This window comes from Diuraphis noxia, unplaced genomic scaffold (assembly GCF_037042655.1).
Source record: "Diuraphis noxia isolate RWA-SAM2 unplaced genomic scaffold, SU_Dnox_SAM2 contig0001, whole genome shotgun sequence".
Taxonomy (NCBI): domain Eukaryota; kingdom Metazoa; phylum Arthropoda; class Insecta; order Hemiptera; family Aphididae; genus Diuraphis; species Diuraphis noxia.
The window spans coordinates 33412586-33427370 of NW_028301711.1; the positions used below are offsets into that span (position 1 = coordinate 33412586).

Genomic DNA, 14785 nt, shown 5'->3' on the forward strand with positions numbered 1-14785 from the left:
AATGGTAATATTGGTATAGTGTATTTATTATATTAGATTCTGAACGAAGTGATGAATGTATTGATTTTACAATGATGTGTGTTTTTTTTTTTGTGTGTGTGTGTCTGTGTACAGCATAACTAGTCGAAATAATGCTTCGATTTCAAACTTTGGGGGTGGTTTCTGATGTAAAAGTGAAGATCCTTGGTGCATTATAGAGGTCAAAAGTAAACATTTTCCAAAATTTTTCAAAAAAATCGAGAAAAACAAAAAAAAATGACAGAAAAACGGGAATTTTTACGCAAAATCAGTTTTTGACCAAATCGATTTTTTTATATGGTCGTAATTCAAAAACTAATCACTGTAAATACTTGAAATTTTCACCAAATGTTTATGTTAGTGTTATCTATATACAGTTTAATTTTCAAAAAATTTTAACTTTTTTTGAGTTATTTATAGACCACTGAAATTTTAAATTTTTTTGAAGTGTCGGTAAAAAAATGTTGGACTACCAAAAAAACTTGAAAATTTAATACAAGGTTCCTTATGAGTTGTTCTTATTGCAGCTAAAAAAAATTAAAAATCGTAAGTCTCAATTTTTTTTAATAAGCGTTTATAGCTCAAAATTTTACGAAATCTGTCGAAAACGCGAAAATTTGCAAGTAATTTTGAAGTTGAAAAATCATAACATTTTTGCGTTTATAACTAAGGATTAAAAATACAACACTAAGTTTTCCATAAGTTTTCCTTCAAGTAGTTAAAGAGACAACTCGAAGCATCATTATAGGGCAAATTTTAAGTGCGTTTAAATTTTAAATTTTTACGAAATAGTGTAACGATAACGATTTATCCTGAAACGATTTTAAATATTTGTTATTATTCAAAAAGTATAAGTCCTTGATACTTGAAAATTTTACCAGTTATTAGGAATGGCATTTTCTTTACATGATTTAATTTTCAAAATATTTTGACTTTTTTTGTGATATTTATAGACGACTGAAATTTTCAATTTGTCTGAAAATTTTTTTTTGAAGTGTAGATAAAAACTTTTTGGCCCTATCAAAACACTTGAAAATTGAATACAAAGTTCCTCATAAGTTATTCTTATAGTAATTAAAAAATTATAAAAATACATAAGCACAATTTTTTTTATTAGCATTTGAAGTTCAAATATTGACTTAATACATAAAAATTACGGCAATTTTCAAATTATCTTAGATAGAAATTCATAAAAATTTTTCTTTTTAGATCTAAGATTTGAAAATTTAATACAAGGCTCCCAACATATTTTTACAATAGCAGTTGAAAAATAAAAGAAATATATATCCACATTTTTTTTTTACATGCATTCAAATTTTAATTTTGACAACATACGTAAAAATCACGAAAATTCGTAAATTATTTTATTCTAGAAATTCATAAAAAATTTTCCTTTTATACCTAAGATTTGAAAATTTAATACAAGGCTCCCAAAATATTTTTACAATAGCAGTTGAAAAATCAAGAAATGTATAGTCACGTTTTTTTTTTTAAGCATTTAAAGTTCAAATTTTGTCTAAATACGTAAAAATTACGTAAATTCGCAAATTTTTATAAGCTAGAAATTCATAAAAAATTTTTTTTTTAAATCTAAGCTTTGAAAATTTAATACGAGATTCCTTACAAATTTGTCAATCTTTATCACAAAAAAAATGTCCACCGGAAATTCAAATTAAATTTTTATTAGCATTTGAATTTCAAATATTGACAAAAATTCGTCAAAACCATGAATATTTTTAAATTATTTTGTAGTTCAAGATTCATAATATTGTTTGTATTTATATCTAAGGTTATAAAATTTAACACCAAGTTTTCCATAAGTTTTGCTTCAAATAGCTATAGAGAAAATTTGAAGCGTCATTATAGGAAAAATGTTTTGAGCGTTTAAGTTTTAAATTTTTATGAAATCGCGTAATGATAACGATTTATCCTCAAACCAGGTATATGTATATCTATGATAATATAAGGTATTATGAATTATGATAACTACACTAATTGATTAACTATACCTTATGCAAAATGCAACTTAATTGAAAAATAAAATATTTATTTCAAAATAGAATATAATATGACAATATTTAAATATAATATATCCTAGACTGACAAATCATCTCCGTTCAGAATCGTTTTTCGTATACAATGATACCTATCATTGCATTCAAATTTAATCCCATCCATTACAGTAACCTACTGTACAGCAGAGCGACATCCACGACTTACCCGCTTTTTTTAATATAAATTTTATTATGTCTACACAACTTAATACAATCGTTTTCCACATTTTTGATAAGATAAAATGCATTACAAAACATTCAATTTTGTTATACTTTTAACTAAATAAATTATTTTAATAGTAATTTAGATAATTATTCAGTATTTACTATTTAATAATTAACTAATTCACAATACGAACAACATAGTATTATTAGTATTGATATATTATGGGCTACACGGCAAAACCTCGTTAGTTACTTTTATCAAATTATAAAATAATAATAATAATAATACGTACCTATTATGATATTATCATTATGATATCAAATGTACAGTGTATTCCATAGGCATAAATAGGGGGGCTTAGGGGTATTAGCACTCTCAAATAATGATCGTGATTGGATCAAAAATTTCTTTCAAAAAAAAAAAAAAAAAAATGACAAATTTCATAGCATAACCTACCCTAAGTTTTTTTATTGAAATTGCGCCTATGGTGCATCCATCAAAAGAAACACTTATCGACATACAAACTAATTATAATTATTGCCTTGGTTATTTTTATCATAAGAACAATGGAAAAAGTGCAATAAAAAGTCGTGTGTCGAAGAATTTCGAACGCTGGGCAACAATCATAAAAGTTAGCAAAGTTACCACTGCGCAACAGCTCAATATGAATAAGTTTTAGCATTATAGATATTTAAGAGTTATCATATAAAGTTGAAACTTCAAAATCGACGGGTAAGCCACTATGCTAATCAGAGTACAATATTTTGATAATCATGATAATCTTGTGATAATCATAATAGGTAATCTTTGTGAACCATAATTAAATTTCAACTAAATTATAAGAATTTTACTATTATGTTAGCGCTTGGACTTTATGTTATGAACCATAGTGATAGCAGTAAGTTATGTATTCTGTTCCAAAAGAGAATAATCACATTTTCTGACTGATTTTCATCGGCACTGCGCATCTCCCGCCAACAACTAAAGCAGCCGCAGGCCACCGCGCGTAATATCCCGCCTTTAATATTGGCCTAGGCACTTCCGTAGTCGTCAGTCGTATGCGCGAAAATGATTATATTATTAATTTCTTTTGGAACAAACAACAGTGTACATAATACTATCCGAGTTACTATAATATTATTTATGTATTCAAAAATCAATGGTAGATCAATTCCTCGAACAATTCAATGTGTAATTGTTTATGAAGTTTGTTTTGTGGCAAGTTTCCATTGGTTCTGTAATAAATGGTAAGTACCTTATAATATCTTAAAAAAACTTATTTATTTAAAAAACTATTATCCTAGCTATTATCATACAATATGTTTTGAATTTCAAGATTTTTTAATGCTGATATAATATATACATATTTAATAAAGCCACAAAAAACGAACGTTATCACCCAAGTTATCATTTTTATCTATTAAGTTAATTAACCCACATCAAATTATTTTAAATTTAAACCAAAATTAAACATTTACGTTTATTTGTTCAGTTGTTCTATACATTTTAATGTAGGTAGTTGTTTTTTTGGTAGCTATTTTGTTATTTATTTTCTATAATACAAAACAGTTATGATAACCTGAATTATACTTGGCCACTTGGGTGTATAAAATAGTTTGTAAGAGTTTTTTTTTTCCCCAATAGTTTGTTAGATATTTATTTATTTTAAGCTAATGTTTTTATTCTCGATTTTAAATTTAATCTAGAATTTAATTGAATGGAAAATCAGTTGAACTGAATACTGAACAATTTAACAAATAATAATATCGAGATAATAATAATGATACATAACTGTACATAATTTAATTTAACATATTTTCGAGCATATTTTATTAGCACACCTTATAATATTTATAATATAGGTCTTTTAATTTTACTCCCAATCGAGCTTCTAATTTCAATAGAATCTAGTTGATGGCTATAATTATAACAAAAATAAATAAAATAAATAGATGTCTATAATAGTTAGCCACCCAGATATCTATTGAAACATAAAAATATTATAATACCTATATTTACATTTTAGTAATTTTATATTTACATACTCGATGAAATATTAAACCAGGTATAAACCTTACCTATAAACCATACACCTTCAATTCCAACCCTGAAAATGTACTACCCACGGGACTACACAGGTACTTACATTTTCTAGTGTTTTATTGTTAGATTTATATGCGACACTCGGTAGAAACCCATGTAGCAGTGATCGCTTCTCATGATTTGTGTGAGAAGCTTGCCTCCTCGCTTGTCGCCCACCTCCAAATACCGCATCTGACAAGATGTTATACATTTACTAATATGACTGACAGCTTAAATGCATATATTTATGTTGACGTACACAGATATACATAAGCTAAAGGTAAATAATAATAAGATGGAATATATGCACGGTCTTAGAAGATAAGGTCGGACGACTTGTTGTAATGGTTGCGAATGGCTTTTAAAAAAAATGCCATAAAAATGGCAATTAGCAATGGTTGTAATATTGGTTGCGAATTGCGATTTACGAATTATTTCAATTTCAGTATTTTACACGAAGTAACAACAATAACCTTTAATTATTAAAATTATATCATAATTTATAATATTTAAATGGCACTCGGGGACCTGGGTTAATTTCATTTTTCATGGGCTGTAATTGAACTATAATAATATATTTACTTGGGAATTGGGTTCATGCTTTCATGGTTATTTTAGTTTTAAAAATGAACACTAATTTAACGACCCTTTAAAATCACTAATGACTAACGTGCGATCACGATGAGCTAATTAATTGTTACATAACATTTAAGTGTTTACTATTTATTCGACGAATAACTTTTATAGGCTTCTATGCGATCGGGGCACCAATTGATAACTACAACAATCTGTTTCTCACTTAAAAATATTATTAGAAACATTTTCAAAACACAAAGACTTTTTAACTTTGAACGATCTTGTTCCTAATGATAAAATGAACTTTCGATTTGCAGAAAAAATATGTGCTCTTATAGTAGAAGAAATGTTGAAACACGTGCCATAAAGTCACTTTCCTCTTTTTTAGATAAATCTTCAACTGTAGAAGACCGAATTTATAAAGTATGGCGTAGTGTTTACTTCCTGAGGATATGGAGATACTCCATTTTAAAGAATAAAGAATACAGCTTAAAAGATAATTTTATTACTACTAATGCCTATTCATGTATTGAACTTAATGCGTTATCATTAATCCTTCTGGTAAACAATTCAGAGACAGCACTTATTGCTTAAGACCATATATATTCATTCCTTGGCACTTTAGTAACTATCATTAGTCCAGTTAATATCAGGCAAATTAAAGTCACCAAGAAAAATATAAGTGTGGTTAGATAATTGGAAGATATAGTTCTCAACTGCAGACATATATTGCTGTGTACACAATGCGCAAACTCACATACGCGTTTCCACGAATTTACCGATATCTGAATTACAAGTAATAACTACAGTCACAGTTTCCACGCAATAATAATAATAATTATTAAACGACTATAATATAATATAGATAACATTTCCACCGACAACTTTACTGCGACCGATTATTCAAACGTATAAAAATAGATTATAAATTATCGGATTATCCATTTTACCGTTTACGCGATAAACACCAGTGGCGGATTTGATTCGTCTTCTAGTGGGGGGGGGGGGGGGGAATATCCATTGGGTCCAAAAATGATACTACTTTTTAACCTACAGGGGAAAAAACATGTAATAGGTAGGTATGAAGGTAAAAATATAAAATAAATATTTATATTAAAAAATTTAAATGGTGTCAATTTCTACATTTCTTTTCTTCATCGATGCAAATCGACTACACCCTACAGAGGCCGTGATTATATTTCTTAGAACTTATATACAGATTTCTGAAAAAATTATTATTTATACGTAGTTTGATGTCTAGGGAGTGGCCATGGCCCCTATGCCCCCCCCCCCCCCCACTGAACGCCGCGCCTAATAAACACAGTTTTTGAACAATTAAATTCGTTTTACATTGTTTATTGTTTAGGTATATAGCGTAATATTAAAAAGATTGTTATCATATAATTTTAATATATTTCTAATGTTATTTAATAAATGCCAAATTATAGTAAAACAATGTTATGTTTAGGTATGTATTATTAAAAAGTAGTTCTTAATTTTAGGTAGATTTGCCCCGGGGCGCAAAATATCTTAATCCGGCCCTAAATCTATAAGTACTTCGTTGCTAAGTGAAAATGATTTTTACTGTCCAAGGTAATTTCATGCATAATTTTTAAAAATGTTCAGTTTTTTATAACTGTAACTGTAACTTGTACAGTGATTATTGTATAATGAAACTTGTACAATCTAGTTACTTTGTACAGCAATATTGTACAATTAGCGATGTATAAAAAAAAATCACTGTAAAAATTACGAAATGTACAATTCCGGACATTGTATGTAACATAATATACAACTTATTAGTTATTTTATTGATGTTGTATTATTTATTTTTTAATAGATATAAGGACATCTACACTGCAGCTGATCTACAAAAATTTTGAAAATGACACAGATGCTAGCCAAAGTAATATTATACATACCTATTTCATAAAATTGTTTTAATATATGTTTTACCTGATTAACTGTTATTATTATTTATATTATTTTTTATATATAGATATGATACCTACAAAATTGCATATTGATGTTGGACATTCTTCTACCACTTGTCGTGAATTCTGTAATGCTACAAATATGTACTTAAGTAGATTACTGATTAGACAAGAAGTTGGATCTTGTTTTAGAGCGTTTGAACTATAGTTCAAACAGTGTACGTCTTCCAATTGATACTATTTTTTTGAATAGTTTTCTATTGAAATATATTGATGGTTTAAAAGAAATAGAAGAAAAGATTAAGACTATAAAGCTAAAATGGTAAGATAACATACATTTTATATTGAATAAATACCTATATAAATACTTAAATTCACTTATATAGTCCTACGAGTATTTTTAATAATATAATATTATTGCAGGGCGTACTAATGAAGGGGGTAGTATAACATTGTTATGTTCAGGTGCCACGTCATCCAATACGTATATTACAAAATTAACCCCCCCCCCCCCCCCCCCCGAAATTTCAGGTCTAAGTAGTACGCCACTATATTATTGTATACATACATACATATGTATATATATATATATATATAATATGTATCAATAATACAATAATAAATTGTGACAACCCTTGAATGTTACATAAATGTCACAATTGTGTGATCACAAAAAAAGGTATGTGGATGATACGATATGCGATATCCATGTGGCAATCTATGTAGATACATTTGATGTACTATAGATGGTCCGTTTCAACTTCCCATAAGTGATATCCCTCAACGTGTCATTTGGCATCTATAGATTGTCATATATTGGTATATACGCTTTAAAACAAAACATCGCATATCGCCGTGTGAAATCTATAGGATATCTATTTTTCAATATATTGCACACAGGGGCATTGTTTTCGTGTACAGATAGGGGGTCTTAATATTATATATGTTTTGTGGAATTTCAGTGCGTTACAGTTTTTAAGATAAATGGTTTATGGTGGGTCTAAAGATATACTCACATTCTCTTTGACTGGAAGTAGGTACAGGATTAAAAGGGTCCAAGAACCCAAGGGTGTCTTTTCAGTTAAAATATATACCATTGGTTTATAACTCACATATTATTGTACCCACAATTATTTTATACTGTACACAAATATTTTTTAATGTTATGAATTGTTAATTTTTATTATAATAGGTATGTACAATGCTGAGGTCTCATGTTGTTGAGAACCGGAATAAGTATATTTTATCACCAATACAATCATATGGTACCTATATAATGCTGCTATATACAATACAAGAATTATATAAATACAGTGTTTTAAAATCAGTACACAACTATTAACAACTGTGAAATATGGGAGCTATTGAGACAGTATAACTACTATTTTTAATTTTTAATAATAGTTATTAAGCACTCTTGGTTGTGTTTCATAGATACCTATATATTTAACGTACGTGAAGTTGGCCACTCTCTAACAACCAATCTATTATCTATTTTTAATTAAAGTACACATTTTGCAAATCATTTCCCACCTAGTTATAAATAAAATCGGAGGGCCAATGTCACGCAGTTCCCCTTAAATTGAGTAAGAAATTTCAAAATTTTGGTAGCATTTTGAAATTCATAGCTTAAAAGGGGGTTGCTGTGTGAAGTTAAACCTAGTGGGCTAAACCTGTTCTATTTTGTTTATACCGGGCAGGGAAATAATTTGCAAATTTTGAAAACTGATTAGATCAATTTGCAAATTATTTCCAAATGTGTATTTAACTTTCAAATATATTGGCGGTGGAGTGGGTAACTTCACGTACGTAGTAACAGATTATTCTATGTATTTTGATTACTAATGTATAATGTAATTCAGTAATTGTATATATGTATAATGTATTTTTTTTAACTATGACTAATAACTAGTAATTAATAGTTTATTATTTATTTATTTAGCATTGATCATAAATACCTAATATAAGACTCTAAATACGTATATATATATACTCCTAATATAATAGTGCAATATTTGGGGTTTGCACCATTGTAATTAAAAATGTATCAATAATATCCAGTGGGCCGTTATATTGCTTAAACATTCTGCTGGTACTGATTAATTTATAAATAAACCTATATTGAATTTAATCTTCATATAAAAACAAAGAGGACAAATGGCAATAATATTATATTGATAATAAATCTATTCCCTAAAATTTTCAAAACAAAAATCCAAAAATACCATTGTAAAGTATCTATAGATTCTAATAGGTACTATGGTTTCATACAAAAATATCTAAGTAAAACGATGTTATTATAGAACAAATCTCCAGATTTTTAAATTAATAGTAAGGGAAAAACCCGGATTCTTACGGAAAAGACTTGAAAAACGAGAAAAAAATGTTTCCCGTTGGTATAACTTTCGTCGGACAACGGGACACAAAGTTAAAACATATATTATATAAGTATATTTATACTTACATGATAAAACTATTTGTTTATAAAAGCTACATGTTAATATGTTATACTCTTATTTGCCTGTATTAAATTATCTTCGTTAATACAAATAATATGTAGATACTACCAGTGCCGTAGCCCCGTAGCTAGATACTTGTGTGCCCCGGTGCAAATTGGTCTAGGACGTGTAGGTGCCCCATAATTTTATAACATACCTAATTTTCCTTTTTCTTTGTTGTATATTTTAGGTCACATTGGCCCTTTAAAGATCAAGTGCCCCGGTGCATTGCACCACCTGCACCGGCGGTTTCTACGGCACTGGATACTACCTAGGTAATGAGTGAACCCAATTATCTCGTCGCGTCCGTGTATTGCCGCTGGCAATCTTGCCGCCATCGTTGATGTAGTTAGCCTTCAACACCCTTTGAAACCGTTATTTGTAATTTGTATACATAATTCAGATAATAAATTATTATATTATGAACCCAATAGCTTTTTAGTAAAATTTAATAATTATTACTTAACCATGTAGCTAAATTGTAAAGAAAAAAGGGCTAAATATGTTTGGTGAATGTATTAAATACTACTGCTAGGACTAAACACTATATAGTTTAATGTTTGTTATACGCGTGGTGAAGTAATAAACTAAGCATACAGTTTTTATTTAATAGTTAATAACTGACAATAAATCATCTCAAATCGTTGAGTTGTGTCATAATAATTATTTCTTTTCATTATAATATAATAATTATGCCTATAGACAAAAATAATAATATAATCGCAATTTGCTGAAATATTTTGGGAATTTTTCCATCATTCCACGCTTAGTGTTTGGTATTTAGTTATTATATTAAGTACGAAATCATGTATAGTTGTATAAATATTTTTCTTTCTGAATTCCATAGAAAGAACGTAGGTAGGTACATATAACATTCCACAACCAACCGTATAGGTATTGGTGCGTCTACCTGACCCACCCGACTACGTATAGATGTGTGGTATAATAAGCGATTTCGAGACGCCGGTCGATTATAAGTTAATCCCTCGATGACAGTCGTTTCCTTTTAAAAAGGTCTAATATAAAATATAGCCAAAATATATTTTTGTGTCCATTCTAAAATCGTACACAATTTATATAGTCAGCATCAGACATATGGGACATTATTAAATGTTGTACATCTGTAGACTAGACTTCCTGTGGCTTACCCGCTGTGGCACAGATGTACATTAAAATTATAACGTTTCAAACTATATTATCATTGTGTATATGAAAACGATTATAAGGGTCAAGGGTGTATATTGGCAATATAATATGGGTTTTAAAAAGTAGAAAAAAAATACCAAACGTAGGCAGTTGGATTTATTGTTCCAATTTAATACCGGAAATCACCATATAATACATATACCTACCTTTCTTTTTTTTTTCCTGTTTGAACCGACAGCAGGGGTGGATCTGATATAATACATATACCTACGACGCAGAATGTGACGGTTCCATGTTCCACTGTTCAACAGTGACAATGATACGAACAAATACTGAATACATTTTTCGAGAACGCTAAACCTGCCAAGGTTTAGCGTCCTCTCAAGTTATAGATATTTAATAAGTCATTTATGTTTTGCAAACTGTAAACTATTTTTAATCTATATCTTTAGCTATTATATTTACTATATCATATTATTAGACCCAACTTTTGTTTGGTAATACTATTTATTATAAATTATAATTTATGAATATTATTATTGCACTATTGCTAAGACTCATGATTAGGTGAATTCTAAAGGAACGCCCAATTTAGATATTTTATTCTATTACCAAACAAAATATGTATGTTTATCACCCCCCCCCCCCCCATATCATTGAAAAATTAGTCCCCACTGTTCAAACATTTTTGAGGTAAGTCCTTTTAAAAAAACTTGGTTCTATAATTTGGATCTTCATTAAATATAATATACCTATTATTTTTATGTCTCACCCCTCTCCCTCATATCACATATTAATTTTTTTGCAATTTATCCAACGTCAATATTTATTTCAGAATTAATATTAATTCAATCATCCTCGTCCTGCCATAAACGTTTTACTAATATACATGCGTCTCCTAATAAGCACATAAAAAAATTAGGAAAGATGGGAATTGAAAAGCAAATTTTGGGTTTAGTTATATCGATTCGTACTAATTACGTACTATGGAGTAATCAGGATAGCCACAAGTAAACATTTGTCAGTTATTCAAAACTAGCTGCAACCTATTATCGAAAAACATAGAACGTAGGCACTACACGCATATGCACATTTATGCGCATGCGCTAAAATTCCCACCTCCCACATTAGCATGCGCACAAGAGCGATTGTCGCACTCGATTCGAATTGTCACAGTCCATCCCGTGAAATATTTCGGCCGCTCGTTCCTCCCTATCAATTATCTCCTGGAAGGTTATTCTATACTGCAGCAGAGATAAGATAAAACTATGTTCACCAACAACATATACGTCCGGGGACTGATGATGTTCATCATAGTATTGCTAATTGGCGTCGTCCTAGGCAATAAAGGTATGCTACATTCATAATATTGTATAGCATGTTGAATCAGCCTTGATTTATTTTTTATATTCCTAACTATTTTATTTAAAGATTAAATGAATAATTTCTATACAATAGAAATTACGTGAAAATCTATACATGTACATCGTAAATTTCTATTTTTGTAAGGTATTATATTTCTCTATTTTCTAGTACCCTTTTAGAATAATATGTTAGATAGCTTTACTGTCTAATACTGAACGAATATTGATAATTTGTACGATAACTTGAACGATAATTGTTTATTAATACAGTTGGTAATAATAAGTATGCTGAATTCTGATGACTATGACAGAGCTTAAGTTCATTTGATATACATGAATTTTCAACCTCAAATGAATTTTTTGAAATCAAATTTTAAATTAATTGTATAGGTTTATATCATTTACCTCCTAAGGGTACTGCAGATATATTATTAAGAATTATTTTCGATTGTTTTTAAGATCATAGATGTCACAGACCGACTGTAGAAAATTGCGATGCTTCAGAGTCTTTTGTTAAAGGCTGGAAATTTACCGGATGGTACTACGACACTGTTATGGGGGCATGCCGACCTTTGTACACAAAAAATGGATGGTATCTTTGCACCGAAAACTATAATCTGCCTTATTCAAGAGAAGCGTGTGAAGAATTATGCGGTAAGTTACACGGACATTTTATGGATGTATAAGCAGAGATTGGATTAAAGACAAATATATTATATAACTTATAACTTATAAACTTTAAATTTGTATACTTTTTTTTATTTGCGGTTTTATCACCAAACAATATAATTTATTTTGACGATTATTAATATAATTTAGGAAACAACCATTGTATTTTTTGGGTTTATTTATTTTATTTAATGTTTTTTAAATCAAATTAAATAAATGATTAATTACTTGGTCAAAAATATGATAAAACGCTGAATTGGCAAACTTGGGGTGAGAATACAGGTAGTGGAGCATTAGTCCAATTATAACATCTCAATGTATAACTATCCCTCATTATTATATTTTGATGGAACGATGCATATGGACATTTATTATAGTTAAGTAACAGACGTAAGCACTGCATCTTGCACAAGACTAAAAAACATTTAACAGCCCACTCAAAATTAAATTCATGATGATACAGTATAAATGAGCTGTCACGTAGATATTATTACATTATAATATTTAAAAACTACCGGATGAGACTCCGCAAGAGTACAAACGCATTACGACAAAAGTAGGTAGTATTTAATGCCTTGTTGAGTACTATCGAAATTATCTACAAGAGTTTATTCACTATTCACAAGGTATAACAATATTGGCGAACTTATGGATTTTTTTTTGTTACAGCTGATCCGTGTACCATGAATAATGGTGCGCCGGGCATTTGCATGTTCAATGAAATATGCAAGGTGTATAATGATAGGCTCCCTAAATACAGAGGATGTGGCAGTAACAGCTTAAATTGCTGTCCGAAGGTACCCGACAAACACTTGAAATCACTCGGAGAACTTAAAGGAGACAGGGACGGGATCGTCCAAATCGGAGTCATAGGTATCACAGACCCAGCATATCCACCCGATGTATTCAGTTATATCTATTTTCTCCCGAGTCCATTTAATAAGGATGGCAAACATTACTATTAGTTTCTTGTGCTATGTGTAGTACTCACACCAGCTGTATTGTTATTCTGTGTAGCAAATAGTTTTTTTATTTAATTAATATTATTAATATCATAATTTTTTAAATCTTATACCATTAATTATTGTACCTATAATCTTATACCTTATCTACACAGCAATTTTACTTTTTAACAATACTACCACAAACTATAATAAAAAATATCTATGTTCTCATAAAATTAATTTTTGATTTATTTTGATTTATATAATTTTATAATAACATTATTACGTAATTTTTTGGCCGCCATAAATATGTTATCACAATATTAATAGTTAACATTGCTGTAATAATATTACTTTAATATATTAATGTTATTCTAATATTATTAGCTAACATTGCTGTAATATTATTTAAATATATTAATGTTATTCTAATATTGCCAAAATATTGTTAATATACTGTCGTAACAATACGTCTTAATCTTTTAAGAAACATAATTATAATACTATATTTCTGTTGTTTAAAAAATAATAAGACTTATTTAGTACAATATGATATATCAGGAAGGATGTCGGGACAATTATTAATAATGACCAAAATATTTCTTATTTAGTGATTTTACTTTATTTAAAATTGACTCCCTTGGTCAATAGTGTATAACTATATGTAATAGCATTTTTTTTTTTAAACAACAATCCCTTAATAAATAATTATGGTATCTAGCTATATATATATATATAATTATTAATAGGTACATATTAAATAGTTTTGTTTAATTTTTTAACACACCTAAAATGTGCATAAGCTAGCCATGTTCCTATATCATTATCAATATCTTTTTCTAGTACAGTTTTGTATTTGATGTTGGTCCTCAATACATAAAAAAAAAATCACAGATACAGTAATAGTGGTATCTTATTATAATAATACATAGCAAATCAATATGTGGGGTTTTTTTTATTATAATACAAAAATTCTAGTTTAATGGCACTTATAATATAAGTATCTATTTTTTTTCAATTATACAATATAAGAAAATGTCTAAGTAATTATTCAATAATTAAAACTTTCAAGACAGAAATTGTTTTTTTTTTTTTTTAATATAAAATTTTGTGAAAATTGACAAAGTTAAAGTAAGTTAAGTTTTTGTTTTTATAAGAATAATAATAGATTATGCTTTTGTTAGCAAAATATATCACATCTACTTTAATAAAATCCATAAATATCTAATTAATATTGGAGCTTTCAGCAATGATTAATTGATAAATACAAATCAAACTAGTATTTTTTAACTTTATTCCGAATTTAAAAATAAAATGATTTTAGTATAAATAAA

The 14785-nt window shown here is 28.4% G+C and overlaps 1 protein-coding gene and 1 long non-coding RNA gene across 2 annotated transcripts; both read left to right on the forward strand.

Annotated features, from left to right (window-relative positions):
• Positions 1–3131: 3131 nt before the first annotated feature.
• LOC149060577 (uncharacterized) lies at positions 3132–8611 on the forward strand. The gene is made up of 4 exons (XR_016189505.1): positions 3132–3485; positions 6737–6802; positions 6896–7152; positions 8023–8611. It is a non-coding gene; the product is annotated as an uncharacterized LOC149060577 (long non-coding RNA).
• A 2743-nt stretch (positions 8612–11354) lies between these two features.
• LOC149060578 (uncharacterized) lies at positions 11355–13643 on the forward strand. Its single transcript, XM_089216358.1, has 3 exons — positions 11355–11824; positions 12298–12492; positions 13177–13643. The coding sequence occupies exons 1-3, from the start codon at positions 11743–11745 to the stop codon at positions 13470–13472; spliced, it is 573 nt and encodes a 190-aa protein (XP_089072484.1). The 5' UTR covers positions 11355–11742; the 3' UTR covers positions 13473–13643.
• The last annotated feature ends 1142 nt before the right edge of the window (positions 13644–14785 follow it).

Excerpts from the sequence above, each read along its gene's own strand:
- LOC149060578 (XM_089216358.1), top strand. The coding sequence starts at position 11,743 with ATGTTCACCAACAACATATACGTCCGGGGACTGATGATGTTCATCATA. Across the intron at positions 11,825-12,297 it reads CGTCGTCCTAGGCAATAAAG|ATCATAGATGTCACAGACCG; the intron begins GTATGCTACATT and ends ATTGTTTTTAAG. Across the intron at positions 12,493-13,176 it reads AGCGTGTGAAGAATTATGCG|CTGATCCGTGTACCATGAAT; the intron begins GTAAGTTACACG and ends TTTTTGTTACAG.